Consider the following 16,327-nt stretch of genomic DNA (forward strand, 5'->3'; position numbering starts at 1 on the left):
CACTGACCCCTGTGGACAGGGTATGTATGTATATAATACTGATTTCTTTGGGTCTTTTCAACCCTGTTATTCTCACTTCCTACAGGTGACAGGAAGCCCAGTGCAACATGAAAATGTGGGGTCCCTTATATAAAAATTATTAATTAGTTAATCTTTTGAGACAAAGTCTCACACTGTTGCTGAGGCTGGAGTGGCACAGTCTCGGCTTACTGCAGCCTCTACTTCCTGGGTTCAAGCCATTCTCCTGCCTCAGCCTCCCGAGTGCATGCACCACCACACCTGGCTAATTTTTGTATTTTTAGTAGAGATGGGGTTTCACCATGATAGCCAGGCTGGTCTTGAACTCCTGACTTCAAGTGATCCACCTGCCTCAGCCTCTCAAAGTGCTGGGATTACAGGTGTGAGCCACTGCGCCCGGCCCCCTTACATAAAAATTATTAAGCATTTCTGGATAGCAAGAGGGGAGCATTAAACCAAGTGTGGGTCCTTTCCAGCTGCACAGACCACATGCCCATGAAGTTTAGCAAGCATGTCCTGTGAGAGTGTGTTAGTATTACTGAAGCCTGGGGAAGCTGGAGTAAAACCAACAGTGTTTTTAAGGTGTCTGCTGTAGTCAGCCAACAGTGGTGAAAGACATGAGAAATAACGTGCCTTGTGCCTTTGTGAAGAGAAGCATTAGGTGAGGCTTTGAGGGGAAACAACTAGAGGGAAAAAAATGGTTAAACTGAGATGCTGGCCAGGCGCAGTGGCTCACGCTTGTAATCCCAGGACTTTGGGAGGCCGAGGCCAGTGGATCACCTGAGGTCAGGAGTTCAAGACTAGCCTGGTCAACATGATGAAACCCTGTCTCTACTAAAAGCACAAAAATTAGGTGGGCATGGTGGTGCACGCCTGTAGTCCCAGCTACTGGGGTGGCTGAGGGAGGAAAATCGCTTGAACCGGGGAGGTGGAGGCTGCTGTGAGCTAATGTGCCACTGCACTCCAGCCTGGGTGACAGAGCGAGACTCCGACTGAAAAAAAAAAAAAAAGGCCGGGCGCGGTGGCTCAAGCCTGTAATCCCAGCACTTTGGGAGGCCGAGACGGGTGGATCACGAGGTCAGGAGATCGAGACCATCCTGGGTAACACGGTGAAACCCCGTATCTACTAAAAATACAAAAAATAAACTAGCCGGGCGAGGTGGCGGGCGCCTGTAGTCCCAGCTACTCAGGAGGCTGAGGCAGGAGAATGGCATAAACCCGGGAGGCGGAGCTTGCAGTGAGCTGAGATCCAGCCACTGCACTCCAGCCTGGGCGACAGAGCGAGACTCCGTCTCAAAAAAAAAAAAAAAAAAGTGAGATGCCACAAAACAGCATGCAGGAAAGATGGAGAGATAATTGGGAATTAGAGTCAGAAGAGGAAAATTTGGGGAAGAGTTAAGACTTACTCTTGGTCCTGAATGAAGCATAGATTTGGAGAGAAGACATGGGCTGGTAAGCCAGGAAGGAAGCAAAAAGTGGAATTAACAATCTTTCAGCAGAGACCAAAAGAAGTAGAAGGTAGCAGTTCTAAAAGTTCTAATAATGGTGAAGGACAACAATGATTTCTCTACTCAGTTTAGATAAACTGCACTTACCCCATCACACACTCTTGGTTTAACTGCTATCTTTTAAGTGCCCCAAAGCAACTTTAGTCTCTACCAAACGGTAGTTGGTGCCTCTGGGAATGATGAAGCTACAGCTACACATCTCAAAACCACCTCTCCCCTCCAGCCCCACAACCAAACTGCCCCTCCCTCTCTTCGTCTGTCACAGGAAACTGGTGGCCTGATGGGTCTCTGGGATGGGGATTCTTTTCCTTGGCTTTTTCATGGCCCCCAGGAAAATGAGACACCAGGTGGGCACACCCAAGGCTGGGCAGACACTCCAACCTGGCCAGCCTTCCCAGGTGCTTTCTAAACATATGCCTGAGAGTGGGCTACTCTGGCCTCATCACTTAGCAAAATCAGCGCTTTCAGAAAGGTGCAGATGCTCTGCTGAAGGTTGGGGCAGGAGGGAGAAAAAGATGCTGCCTGGGTATCGAGGAAAAATGTTCATTCTTTCTTTCTTTCTCAGGAGTATTATTTGTCTATAGTATTAATACATCCTCACTCTTAACAAAAAACCCCAGCTCCTCCCATAATGCCCTCTCCCCAAAAGACAAAAGAGAACAAAGAGAGTCAATGGAGGACTCACCGTAGGCTAATGATTTTCTTTTGGTCTGGGGAGTCGGCCTCCACAGGTGGGGTAGGGGATTGGGCTGTTGGCGACCTGCAGGCTTTCTTTTTCTCCTCCACACCATTCTCAGCCTCTGAGCTGAAGAAGAAAGGAAAACGCTTCAACTTAGACATTCAGAGAGAGGTAGCTGGAAGGAAAACGATGAAGTAACCCGGTTTTCTAGAGTGGAATGATTTTCATTCCCCACTGATAGGCTAGTTAACTTTGACAGCTAGGCCCTTTCCCAATCTCCATTCTAACCCCTTGCCTGGTGCCCCAATGGCAGTAGCTGCAGGTCATACCTGTTTCACTTGTAAATGCCAGACTGTGTGGACTTGCTGGCTCCCAGGTCTGTGCTGCCCAGCTCTGCTGCTCTGCATAGGCTGTGCTGCCCAGCTCTGCTGCTCTGCATAGGCTGTGCTGGGGAAGTCAGATCACCTGGAGGCTGGGAGGGCCCTGCACATGTGCACACGCACACGCACACACACAGACACTCATGTGTGGCCTCCTGCAGGTGTGAGCCTTCCCTCTGGGAACCCCCACCCCTTTTGTTTGCACTTCTCTTATGTCACTTACATGTTGTTTAACCAAGCAGTTCTCTAAGCAATTTACAGTCTCTGATCTTTACAACCACCCAGACTAGGTAGGAATTACTACCCTCATTTTATAGATGAGGAATCTGAGGCTCCTGCTATCTTGCCTAAGTTCAGAGAGCTAGCGTCTATCTTACTTGAGATTCAAACTCAGTATGTCTGTCTGCAAAGCCTTTGTGTTCTCTCTCTCCATCCATCCCCACAACCACCTACTCATCCATTTATCCCCATAATTAACTCTTCAGTGTGAGAGCTCCAGGGTGGGGTGGGAATCTTACTCATCTTTGTCCTAACCCTGGGGTCTAGGATGGTGTTGACCTACAGTCATGATCAATAGGCTTTGGAAAACCTAGGTCTGACCTAGATAAAAGAGAAGGTGGAAGGGAGTAGAGTGGAAGGTGAGTCAAGAGGGTTTGTGCATAGAACCAACAGAGGACAACCAGCATGGGGGATGCAGAAGTGGGCTCCATCAGTAGGCTAGTGAAGATTCTTGGGAAGCAGGGGAAACCATTTCCAATGGGAAAGTGGGAAAGGAAGGGAAGTTGAAGGAAAAATACAAAATGTTTTTTATGGATCAGAACTTCTTTGGTGTGTCAGCTCAGTAAAACACAAACGATAGATACTTCTGAGGATGTGAGGACTCCATGGAGACTGAGCATAAAGAAAGACATGTTAAGATGGCATTGCTATGAGAAATTAGCTAATCTTCATTTTTATTTACCACCTATTTGGTATTCTCACCTGGATATGACTGTGCAGGCAGGAAATGCCACTGGATAATTTAAGCTGTGTGGTTGCTTTGCTGACCACTTTTCACAGCATATGAAAATTGCAGCCTAGGCGAGGAGTCCTATTGTAGTGTCAGAATCAAGGCCGGTATATCTGACAAGGGTATCTAACTAATAACCCCCACAAATGGTTGCTACTTTTTTTTTTTGAGATGGAGTTTCACTCTTGTTGCCCAGGTTGGAGTGCAGTGGCACGATCTCGGCTCACTGCAATCACTGCCTCCCGGGTTCAAGTGATTCTCCTGCCCGAGTAGCTGGGATTACAGGCGCACGCCACCACGCCTGGCTAATTTTTGTATTTTTAGTAGAGACGGGGTTTTGCCATGTTGGCCAGGCTGGTCTCGAACTGCTGACCTCAGGTGATCCGCCCACCTTGGCCTCCCAAAGTGCTGGGATTACAGGCATGAGCCACTGCGCCTGGCCAAATGGTTGATGGTCTTAATTTTGTGGTAAGCATTTCTTTTTTCCTAGTAGATACATATCTGAGGACAGAGGTCCAACCTTCTATTTCTTCAATTCTTCTCAAAGTACTTAAAACAGTTACACACATTAAAAGGGCTCAGTCCATAACAGAATTGCATTATGTGACAAAGGTACACGGAAGGCCAAGGCCTTGAAATATTATTAGGAAAACCGTGTTTTGGTTTAAATAATAATTGGACTTTATTAAACTTAACACCATGTTTAATTTGTGGACTCAAAGAATTTTAGAATAGTTAAGAGGCCTTAAAGCACATCTCTGGCTTTTTTCTCTTCCCCCAAAACACACACACATTATCTCTCTTCTTCAACAGATTCAGGCAGAAATCTACTTTAGAAGCCCTCTTTAAGTAGAGACTGGGTATAGAACTTCAATAATCCATCTCAACATTTATTCAGGTATTTACTGGATTTTATGCAGGATCAGATGAAGGCTTAGAGGGAGGGCCAGAGCTGTCCTGTACAGCATCTTTGTGTACAGAGAACCACTCTGCAAAAGGTGCTCCTGGCAGAGATAAGGTGCTCCTTGCTTTGGGCAGAAATGGCCCAGCACCAACGTCAGAAGGCAGCAAAACTGAGGCTAGATTTCAGTCCCTCTTTGACCCTGACCCATCTTGGTCAGGCTTTTGTGTGCAGCGCAGGTGACTAAGTGCTTAACCACATGAGGTGGTCCTGTTTTGGGACTCAGCTTAGCACTGAAAAGATTACAGTGCATGCCTCTAGATTGTCCTACTCAAACAATGTCTTTCAAGGATGGAACATACAGTTGTACTCAAAGTACCTTTTTCCTACATACTCTCCACTTTACTTCTCCTTCAGCTTGTGTCTTGTCTTCAGCACTGGTTCTCTCCTTGAAGGCCCTAGCCAGGGGGCACATCTTCCACATTGCTTAAAAGTCTCTATGCTGCCTGCTGATTTTATAACTCACTAGGCATCTAATTAATTAATACCTTGTACTGGTACCTTTTCTCCCAAAAATCTTAGTTATCCAGCACTAGACTAAGTTCCTCAAAGGCAGGGAATGTCTGTTTTTTTTTTTCCACGGCACTCAGCTCAGTATTTGCTCACGGTGGTCATTTATAGATTGAATGATATGGATTAATTATGTAGTATCTCAAAGAGGAAGTGAAATTCACCAACGGGTCAATTCGATCTTAGGTTTTTGCTTACTTAAAGATGCTACAGGCTCAAGCAAGTTAATTCCTCACACAGGCAAGATTATTCCTGCAAGCGTCCCTTACCTTGGAGGTCTTGTCAGCAGCAGACTGAAACTATGTAGAATTCAAGCAGCAGAGGCTAGCGTGTGTTTGAGTGAGCAGTGTGGGAGGGGAAATGGAATGCTTCCTCAAGGCCTTTTGGAAACTTTGAAGTCAATAAAGCTGAATCAGGCCTCTCAGCAACTGTAAAGCTACGGTCAACGAAGCTGAACAGGTTTCATTTAAATCATGAAAATAAGGAAATCAGTTTTTATTTATTTTTTAACCAGAAGACAAAGCCCTGTTATGGACTTTGACTAAAAGAGTCAACTGAAAAAACAAACCAAAAAAAACAATCCTCCTTTTTCAACAAATATTTACTGGACTGGTCCCTGCTGTCAGGGTGCTCAGAGCTTTGTAGGTGAGGCAGGTAAGTGAGCTGGTGGTTGTTAAGTATCCATAGAAGCAGTAGAAGATGCTGGAGACACAGGACCAACCTTCACTTGGCCTTGGCAGGTTATTCCTCCTCCCATCTCCAACCCACTTTAAGCCTCAGTTATGGTCCCTGCCTGAAAGGTTTTTAGTAGAAATTTCAAAGCAGTGAGACAGTCATGCTTATAACAACTAAACCTGACTTCACCTATTAGGCGACAGCATTTTTATTTTTATTTATTTATTTTTTTGAGACAGAATTTCACTCTTGTCACCCACGCTGAAGTGCAATGGCGTGATCTCCGCTCCCTGCAACCTCCACCTCTCGGGTTCAAGTGATTCTCCTGCATCAGCCTCCTGAGTAGCTGGGACTACAGGCACCTGCCACCATGGCTGGCTAATTTTTGTATTTGTAGTAGAAACGGGGTTTCACCATGTTGGCCAGGTTGGTCTCGAACTCCTGGTCTCAAGTGATTTGCCCACTTTGGCCTCCCAAAGTGCTGGGATTATAAAGCATAAGCCACCACTCCTGGCCAGGGGACAATATTTTTATTGCTGGCTAGGAAAACCTTGTTTCAAGAAAACACTGCCACACACTGTTACACAATTTATAAATACAAAAACAGGTTGTACAATCTCTATCAATCATCTAATATTTGTCACTTCCCAGACCTCATTAGTTTGATGATGACTTAAATTTGGATTTCACAATTTTTCAGAATTAGAACTCTAATGTGGAGGCAACCATCATTCCTCCTGGAGATAGTATCTGTGAGTTTCAGGTAAACTCAATATGCCTTTCTCTTGTCACATCACTGGCCCTTTACCCCTCCCGCTGGGAATGTATTGTATTCAGGCACCATCACATGCAAGTCCAAGTAAATAAGTAGCTGAGGGCAGAAGTTATGATTAAGCTGTGTCTCAGGTGAAGGAAAACAAGTGTTTCACTGTGGTTCAGTCCAAGAAGGTGTGTTCCCTTCTACTTACAGTGGTGAGTCCCTGTGTTTGAGTCTACTTACATGTTAATCTAAGCTAAAGGCATAAAAATATGTCACTAAGCTTCCTTATGGTAGCAGAAGTAGAGGTAGTTTTATATCTACCATTATTTTTTAAGAAGTCTGATCATTTTAAAGCCACAGTCTTGACCAACAAAGGTTTAGAAGAGTCTTGAAGATAAGATATGTTTCATCAGAGGGTCTTCATAGAATAAATTCCTGGAAATGGGATTGTTGTGGTCATGGGTGGGTCTCTGAAAGTAGAGTGTTGCTGAAACCCTGTAGTGAAAACCAGGTTGGCATCTTGATTCACCAAGATCTGGGGCCTCATAGGCGTTTGTTTTCAGAGAGCTGCCTGCTCAGTGGCTCCATGGCTGGCAGACACTCTTTGGAAAGCAAAGAGCTGAGCTATAGAGATGGAAGAGGGCTGGACAGCAGCCATAGTACAAATAAAGAGAGGCCTCACAGTGACCAAAAGAAGGAAAGAGAATGGAGTGTGGAAGTACCAGAGTGAGCAATGGAGACAGGATGGCTGGGAAACCCGTCAGCTTCTCCAATTTCATAAACTCGGAATCTCCCAAATTAGATTTTTATAAGTCAAGAAGAATGACCTTCCATTTACAATTCTGATACATATATTTTTGTTTGGACAACTACACATTTCATTTATCTATCTACATATTTATTTCTGAATAGGTACTATAAGCATAAGTATAACATTTAAAAGTTACAAATAGAAAAACAAATTTCTTTTTACCCCTGTTTCATGGTGACCCAGTTTCTCTCCACAAAAGCACCTACTCTTCCCAGCAACTTGTGTGTCCTTCCTGGGAGAGTCTGTGCACATATCAGCATGTGCATTTTTTGAAGTACAAATGATAGATAGCATGCTATTCTATGCCTTGCTTTTTTTTTTTTTTTTTTTTTTTTACTTATTGTATCTTGGTGCTCTTTCCCTGTCAGTACCTAAAGATCTTCCTCATACTTTTTAAATGACTGCATAAAGTTCCATTGTGAGGATGAATTGTTATCTAACCAGTTCCTTATTGACGGGGCATATAGGTGGATTCCAGTCTTTTGCAAATACTAACAACATTGCACAAATGTCCTTATATGTTTATAACATGTGAATAATTTTCTGGAAATGGAACTGCTGCATCAAAATGTATATGATAGAAAAAATGTTACAGCTATTGCCAAATTGCCCTCAGTAGACATTTTGTGATTCACACCCAAATATACAACAGTGTTTATATCTTCTCACTAATAAAGTGTTAGTCTTAAAAATATACATATTTTGAAGTACCTAATAGCTGGCACACAAAATAACAATAATCATTTTAATCATGACTAGTGCTAAACTTTTTGATCTTTGCAAATGTAAAAGGCTAAAAAATATTCCACTTACAGTTTTCATTTGCATTTTCTTCTTAAGAGTAAAGCTGAGTGTATTTCCATATATCTAAGCGCTTATTAAAATTTTTCTTGTTTTGTGAATTAGTTGTTTGTATGTACATTTTGCCAATTTATCTAATGGTTTGCTGTCACTCAGGCTGGAGTGCAGTACAGTAGCACAATCTCAGCTCACTACAACCTCTGCCTCCCAGGTTCAAGTGATTTTCTTGTCTCAGCCTCCTGAGTAGCTGGGATTACAGCTCAGGGGTTTGAGGCTGCAGTGAGCCATGACTGTGCCACCGCACTTTACCCTGGGTGACAGAGTGAGACCCTATCTCAACAACAAAAAGTGGTAGCTACTGAGGAGGCAGATAGGGGATGGGAGAGGTGGGATTGAGATCATTATACAATTTTAATGAATTATAGTATTTTGGTAAGCATTTAAACAATTTTAAAAGTTTTATTCATATCCTTGTAGCAAAGATGTAAGGTACAAAGTGGATAATAAAAATCAGTGGATTTACTATCTTCAAATGTTTGAGCTCTTACTATGTGTAAAACCTCATAGCAGATTTTATGTTCTCAAAGGACTTAGGCTTTACTGGGAACTTAAGTTTAGTACATAAATAAAGAACAAAACATGTCATAAAGGATATTGTGTCATAAAGAAGGTGTCTAAGGAATTCAGAAACCTCTTCTAATTGTAAAGAGGAGACTCAGAGAAGTTGTGTGGAAGAAATAAGCATGACACCCTTGTGTATGGGGAGGGCACTATGTCTTTTCTAGTTAAGTAGAAAAATATAGCTGTCAGAAATATATTTCAGTACGAGAAATGTAAATTATATTTCTATTTGTTGTATAAAACAGTAAAAATAAAACAGTCCTTTGGATTGGAGACATCAAAACTTTCATTACTGCATCACAGCCATCGGTGCCACCTCTCTGCCCGAAGAAACGCTGTAGTTATACAATGATTATTGTGGAAGGATTGAGATTTGAGCTGGATACATACAATTTGGACTCACAGAGATGCCATAAGGTCACGAGAAACACAAGGAAAGGCAGAAGCAAAATATGCAGACAAGGAAAAGTCACTCTCACAAGGAAATCCAGTAATTTCTTTTCTGAAGTACAGGCAGCAGGAAGAAGCAGAAATTAAGTTGTGAAGTTTGACTCCTAACGAGAGAAGGCTACTTTTAGACTTCATTTGACTGGTGGCAGGTATTAATTGAAGATTTTTAAACAGAAGGAATGAAATGACGAGATATTAAATGCCCACCTTTTATACATCATGGACCTGATGGGCTATGGGCTTCTGGAGGACTATATTCCTATTTGTACAAGAACAAGGGAGGGTGGAAGCTAGAGACGAGAGAAAACAGAAAGGCAGGTAGGGAGGTGAATCTGAAGGCAAGAAGCAGACACTGCATTGGAGGGAAAATCCAGAGATAACATTGGAATGATTAGGGAGAGCACGCAATGGAGAGGAACATTTGAGAACACCAAGATTATCTGGGGGATGGAGAGGATGGCATTGCCACTAACAGTTATAGGGAACACGAGAGAAATTGTAGTTTGGTGGGAAGGATTTTGTAAATTTAGTTTTAGACATAATAGACGTTATATTGATAGCAGGTAGAAAACTGTATCTAATAAAACCCAAAGAGCCCCAAATAGGTCAACAATAAAAAGAATATCAGATTTTGCAGAGGAGAGGTTCCGCCAGTTTGGAAACTAATTCCACTGAGTCTCAAGCACACTGCTGTAGCAAAAATGAATACCTAAACACCAGCAGCAATAGCAGGCTAGAGAAATGGTTTAGCAGAGGCCACCATCTGGCTCCAGTAACTTCTTCAATATGGTCTCAAAGAAGACCCCTCCGTTCTCATGAAAGTGGACAAATCATTGTCCCATGAACAATCATGTGATTCATTCCTGCCTCTATATCTACTCCTAATTCTGTTTTCCTAAAATATTATGTCTCTTTGAAAGCCTAAGGCAACTCATATAACTCCAAAAAGCAATTAATTAAGATTCTGATTCTGGAGAGACAGAAACCCAACTCAAACTAGCTTATGTTTTTTTAAAAAAGTAACCAAACACCCCCAAGGGTTTTTGTCACTGCTTTAAGATGAAGTCAACAGTAGAGAGTGGGTGCAGCTGCAGTGATTTCCCTTCCACCCTTGGAACGCACAGCAATGATCTCTAGGATCTTACTCTCCAAGACTTCTGGGACATCAATGTGCAATTCATCCTCCTAAGACACCGCCTCCATTATGTCATGCTCCAGAGTCAACAATGGCTTTCTATTGAGCACCAGATCGAGGCATCTGGACACGAGCCAAGACCCTCCAGTTTTGCAATCTCCCTCTGCTTTTCAAAAGGAATTCTCTGTTCCAGCCATGTTGGTCTTCTTACCTTGGCTGCACTTATATCATGTTCTGTCCTTCCTCTATGCATTGATTCTCAGTTCTCTGCTCCCTCCTCTCTACACACAGGAACCCATCATACCAGACTCTGAACAAATCCAGTTACATCCCCACTTTGATACTGACCTCCATCTCTTTATTATCAATAATATAAGAAATTATGCAATTAATACTTATTGCCTAGACATCTATTTGCAATACAGGAAAACAATTAGCCATTTTAAAAAGGTCTTGGGCTTAAATTTTATCTCAAAACCTACCTCATGAACGAACTCCTTCCCAAGTGTGGTTGACAAGTTTTGGAAGAGCGGGTGGGAGCAAGAGAAAAAGGTCAGTCGTTTCATTTTCCCCACCGCTGAATTGGCATTGTATGCAAACTTATTTTTTCAAACTGATTATTACTTAGATGAGCAATAATTTGAAACCATATGGAAACTTGAAAAGACTGTCTTCATCAAACTAACTTCACAGCAGTAGCATTTTGAGGCCAAGCACAGTTGGAAAATAACAAAGTAAATTATAAAATGCAGCAAGGAGGTAGCAATGGACTTTTCTAGTTTCCAGCCAAGGAAGATTGATGCTGCTGATAGTGAATTCTCTTTTGCTATTTACAGCCTCAGTATATGAATGCTATTTTGCATTGCATAATACTACCAAACTTTCTAAAAACATATACTGAATATATCTCCTCCAAACTAGACTATAACCTTTTTAGGGGCAGAGACTTTAAGCACTTTTTTTTGAATTTCTGTCTTCATTCCTCTTTTTTTTTTTTTTTTTTTTAAAAAGCCTGTTGCACAGGCTAGAGTGCAGTAGTGTGATCTTGGCTCACTGCAACCTCCACCTCCTGGATTCAAACAATTCTCCTGTCTCAGTCTCCTGAATAGCTGGGATTACAGGCGTGTGCCCCCATGCCCAGTTAATTTTTGTATTTTTAATAGAGACAGAATTTCACCATGTTGGCCAGGCTGGTCTCAAACTCCTGACCTCAGGTGATCCGCCCACCTTGGCCTCATATCTTCATTCCTTTTTGAAGCTCTTCTCCAGTAGCAGTTGGATGTCACAATGAGCCACTTTAATATACCTAAGATATATTAGAGGACATCTATTTGATTAAAGTTTTTGTCCTGAAGACTGTGTTTAGGAAAGAATTAGTTTTAAATTAGTTTTAAAGTCCAGAAAAACATATTTAGAGAAAATGAAAATTTTCATTACTCAGTGAGGTCTATCATAAAGAAGACCAATTTGGAACCTCACTTTAAAGGAACAGAAGATCAAAGAGAACAAAGCTATGAGGATGAGAACTTCAAGCAAGAGTCATAAAAGGTTCTATTACTAGTATACAAAGGAGGAGAAAGGAAAGAACTGACTTATATATCAGGAATGCCAAGGAGAAGTGGTATCTGTAGTACGAGAACTGCCAGGAGAGTAGAATGATAAGGAATAGAGTGGCTGAGGGGCTAGACTTACTGATGGACGGATAATGGTGCTTCTGAATTTAGGAGGGAATAACAGGCCCTGCCATGGTTTCCTGAGATGTGACAGTTTATGAACCTGATACTCATGAGAAAATTATTGTCTACCTTTTGATAGACGGGTATTGCAAGAGAGTAATGTCAGGGAAACCGGGTGCTATGGTCTGAATGTTTGTGTCCACCAAATATTGATATGTTGATATTCTTTTTTTTTTTTTTATTATACTTTAAGTTCTAGGGTACATGTGCATAACGTGCAGGTTTGTTACATATGTATACTTATGCCATGTTGGTGTGCTGCACCCATCAACTCGTCAGCACCCATCAATTCATCATTTATATCATGTATAACTCCCCAATGCAATCCCTCCCTCCTCCCCCCTCCCCATGACAGGCCCCAGTGTGTGATGTTCCGCCTCCCGAGTCCAAGTGATCTCATTGTTCAGTTCCCACCTATGAGTGAGAACATGCGGTGTTTGGTTTTCTCTTCTTGTGATAGTTTGCTAAGAATGACGGTTTCCAGCTGCATCCATGTCCCTACAAAGGACGCAAACTCATCCTTTTTGATGGCTGCATAGTATTCCATGGTGTATATATGCCACATTTTCTTAATCCAGTCTGTCACAGATGGACATTTGGTTGATTCCAAGTCTTTGCTATTGTGAATAGTGCCGCAATAAACATACGTGTGCATGTGTCTTTGTAGTAGAGTAATTTATAATCCTTTGGGTATATACCCAGTAGTGGGATGGCTGGGTCATACGGTACATCTAGTTCTAGATCCTTGAGGAATTGCCATACTCTTTTCCATAATGGTTGAACTAGTTTACAATCCCACCAACAGTGTAAAAGTGTTCCTATTTCTCCACATCCTCTCCAACACCTGTTGTTTCCTGACTTCTTAATGATTGCCATTCTAACTGGTGTGAGATGGTATCTCATTGTGGTTTTGATTTGCATTTCTCTGATGGCCAGTGATGATGAGCATTTTTTCATGTGTCTGTTGGCTGTATGGATGTCTTCTTTTGAGAAATGTCTGTTCATATCCTTTGCCCACTTTTTGATGGGGTTGTTTTTTTTTTTCTTGTATATTTGTTTGAGTTCTTTGTAGATTCTGGATATTAGCCCTTTGTCAGATGAGTAGATTGCAAAAATTTTCTCCCATTCTGTAGGTTGCCTGTTCACTCTGATGGTAGTTTCTTTTGCTGTGCAAAAGCTCTTTAGTTTAATTAGATCCCATGTGTCAATTTTGGCTTTTGCTGCCATTGCTTTTGGTGTTTTAGACATGAAGTCCTTGCCCATGCCTATGTCCTGAATGGTACTACCTAGATTTTCTTCTAGGGTTTTTATGGTATTAGGTCTAACATTTAAGTCTCTAATCCATCTTGAATTAATCTTCGTGTAAGGGGTAAGGAAAGGATCCAGTTTCAGCTTTCTACTTATGGCTAGCCAATTTTCCCAGCACCATTTATTAAATAGGGAATCCTTTCCCCATTTCTTGTTCCTCTCAGGTTTGTCAAAGATCAGATGGCTGTAGATGTGTGGTATTATTTCTGAGGACTCTGTTCTGTTCCATTGGTCTATAGCTCTGTTTTGGTACCAGTACCATGCTGTTTTGGTTACTGTAGCCTTGTAGTATAGTTTGAAGTCAGGTAGCGTGACGCCTCCAGCTTTGTCCTTTTGACTTAGGATTGTCTTGGCAATGCGGGCTCTTTTTTGGTTCCATATGAACTTTAAAGCAGTTTTTTCCAATTCTGTGAAGAAAGTCATTGGTAGCTTGATGGGGATGGCATTGAATCTATAAATAACCTTGGGCAGTATGGCCATTTTCACGATATTGATTCTTCCTATCCATGAGCATGGTATGTTCTTCCATTTGTTTGTGTCCTCTTGATTTCACTGAGCAGTGGTTTGTAGTTCTCCTTGAAGAGGTCCTTTACATCCCTTGTAAGCTGGATTCCTAGGTATTTTATTCTCTTTGAAGCAATTGTGAATGGAAGTTCATTCCTGATTTGGCTCTCTGCTTGTCTGTTACTGGTGTATAAGAATGCTTGTGATTTTTGCACATTAATTTTGTATCCTGAGACTTTGCTGAAGTTGCTTATCAACTTAAGGAGATTTTGGGCTGAGACAATGGGGTTTTCTAAATATACAATCATGTCATCTGCAAACAGGGACAATTTGACTTCTTCTTTTCCTAACTGGATACCCTTGATTTCTTTCTCTTGCCTGATTGCCCTAGCCAGAACTTCCAACACTATGTTGAATAGGAGTGGTGAGAGAGGGCATCCCTGTCTTGTGCCAGTTTTCAAAGGGAATTTTTCCAGTTTTTGCCCATTCAGTATGATATTGGCTGTGGGTTTGTCATAAATAGCTCTTATTATTTTGAGGTACGTTCCATCAAGACCGAATTTATTGAGGGTTTTTAGCATAAAGGGCTGTTGAATTTTGTCAAAAGCCTTTTCTGCATCTATTGAGATAATCATGTGGTTCTTGTCTTTGGTTCTGTTTATATGTTGGATTACGTTTATTGATTTGCGAATGTTGAACCAGCCTTGCATCCCAGGGATGAAGCCCACTTGATCATAGTGGATAAGCTTTTTGATGTGCTGCTGAATCCGGTTTGCCAGTATTTTATTGAGGATTTTTGCATCGATGTTCATCAGGGATATTGGTCTAAAATTCTCTTTTTTTGTTGTGTCTCTGCCAGGCTTTGGTATCAGGATGATGTTGGCCTCATAAAATGAGTTAGGGAGGATTCCCTCTTTTTCTATTGATTGGAATAGTTTCAGAAGGAATGGTACCAGCTCCTCCTTGTACCTCTGGTAGAATTCAGCTGTGAATCCATCTGGTCCTGGACTTTTTTTCGTGGGTAGGCTACTAATTGTTGCCTCAATTTCAGAGCCTGCTATTGGTCTATTCAGGGATTCAACTTCTTCCTGGTTTAGTCTTGGGAGAGCGTAAGTGTCCAGGAAATTATCCATTTCTTCTAGATTTTCTAGTTGATTTGCGAGAGGCATTATATAGTATTCTCTGATGGTTGTTGTATTTCTGTGGGGTCAGTGGTGATATCCCCTTTATCATTTTTTATTGCGTCTATTTGATTCCTCTCTCTTTTCTTCTTTATTAGTCTTGCTAGTGGTCTGTCAATTTTGTTGATCTTTTCAAAAAACCAACTCCTGGATTCATTGATTTTTTGGAGGGTTTTTTGTGTCTCTATCTCCTTCAGTTCTGCTCTGATCTTAATGATTTCTTGCCTTCTGCTAGCTTTTGAATGTGTTTGCTCTTGCCTCTCTAGTTCTTTTAATTGTGATGTTAGAGTGTCAATTTTAGATCTTTCCTGCTTTCTCTTGTGGGCATTTAGTGCTATAAATTTCCCTCTACACACTGCTTTAAATGTGTCCCAGAGATTCTGGTATGTTGTATCTTTGTTCTCATTGGTTTCAAAGAACATCTTTATTTCTGCCTTCATTTTGTTATGTACCCAGTAGTCATTCAGGAGCAGGTTGTTCAGTTTTCATGTAGTTGAGCGGTTTGGATTGAGTTTCTTAGTCCTGAGTTCTAGTTTGATTGCACTGTGGTCTGAGAGACAGTTTGTTATAATTTCTGTTCTTTGACATTTGCTGAGGAGTGCTTTACTTCCAATTATGTGGTCAATTTTGGAATAAGTGCGATGTGGTGCTGAGAAGAATGTATATTCTGTTGATTTGGGGTGGAGAGTTCTATAGATGTCTATTAGGTCCGCTTGGTGCAGAGATGAGTTCAATTCCTGGATATCCTTGTTAACTTTCTGTCTCGTTGATCTGTCTAATGTTGACAGTGGAGTGTTGAAGTCTCCCATTATATTGTATGGGAGTCTAAGTCTCTTTGTAGGTCTCTAAGGACTTGCTTTATGAATCTGGGTGCTCCTGTATTGGGTGCATATATATTTAGGAGAGTTAGCTCTTCCTGTTGAATTGATCCCTTTACCATTATGTAATGGCCTTCTTTGTCTCTTTTGATCTTTGATGGTTTAAAGTCTGTTTTATCAGAGACTAGGATTGCAACCCCTGCTTTTTTTTGTTCTCCATTTGCTTGGTAGATCTTCCTCCATCCCTTTATTTTGAGCCTATGTATGTCTCTGCATGTGAGATGGGTCTCCTGAATACAGCAGACTGATGGGTCTTGACTCTTGATCCAGTTTGCCAGTCTGTGTCTTTTAATTGGAGCATTTAGTCCATTTACATTTAAGGTTAATATTGTTATGTGTGAACTTGATCCTGTCATGGTGATTTTGCTCGTTAGTTGATGCAGTTTCTTCCTAGCCTCGATG

At 41.6% G+C, this 16,327-nt stretch overlaps 1 protein-coding gene across 10 annotated transcripts in view; it reads right to left on the reverse strand.

The window, feature by feature from the left end:
* The window catches only part of GRAMD2B (GRAM domain containing 2B), a 125,045-nt gene that overhangs the window by 27,074 nt on the left and 81,644 nt on the right, over positions 1-16,327 (reverse strand). For 5 of the 10 annotated variants that reach the window (XM_033181396.1, XM_033181397.1, XM_033181398.1 and 2 more), the window contains exons 2-3: positions 2,212-2,331; positions 1,425-1,467 (exon numbers count right to left, since the gene is read on the reverse strand). In XM_033181396.1, coding sequence (XP_033037287.1) covers positions 1,425-1,467; positions 2,212-2,331 — 163 coding nt within the window. The remainder of the gene's footprint in view (positions 1-1,424; positions 1,468-2,211; positions 2,332-16,327) is intronic. The other 5 variants (XM_033181399.1, XM_033181390.1, XM_033181389.1 and 2 more) reach the window with 1 other exon arrangement.

This window comes from Trachypithecus francoisi, unplaced genomic scaffold (genome assembly GCF_009764315.1).
Source record: "Trachypithecus francoisi isolate TF-2019V2 unplaced genomic scaffold, Tfra_2.0 Lachesis_group2, whole genome shotgun sequence".
In the NCBI taxonomy this organism is placed as follows: domain Eukaryota; kingdom Metazoa; phylum Chordata; class Mammalia; order Primates; family Cercopithecidae; genus Trachypithecus; species Trachypithecus francoisi.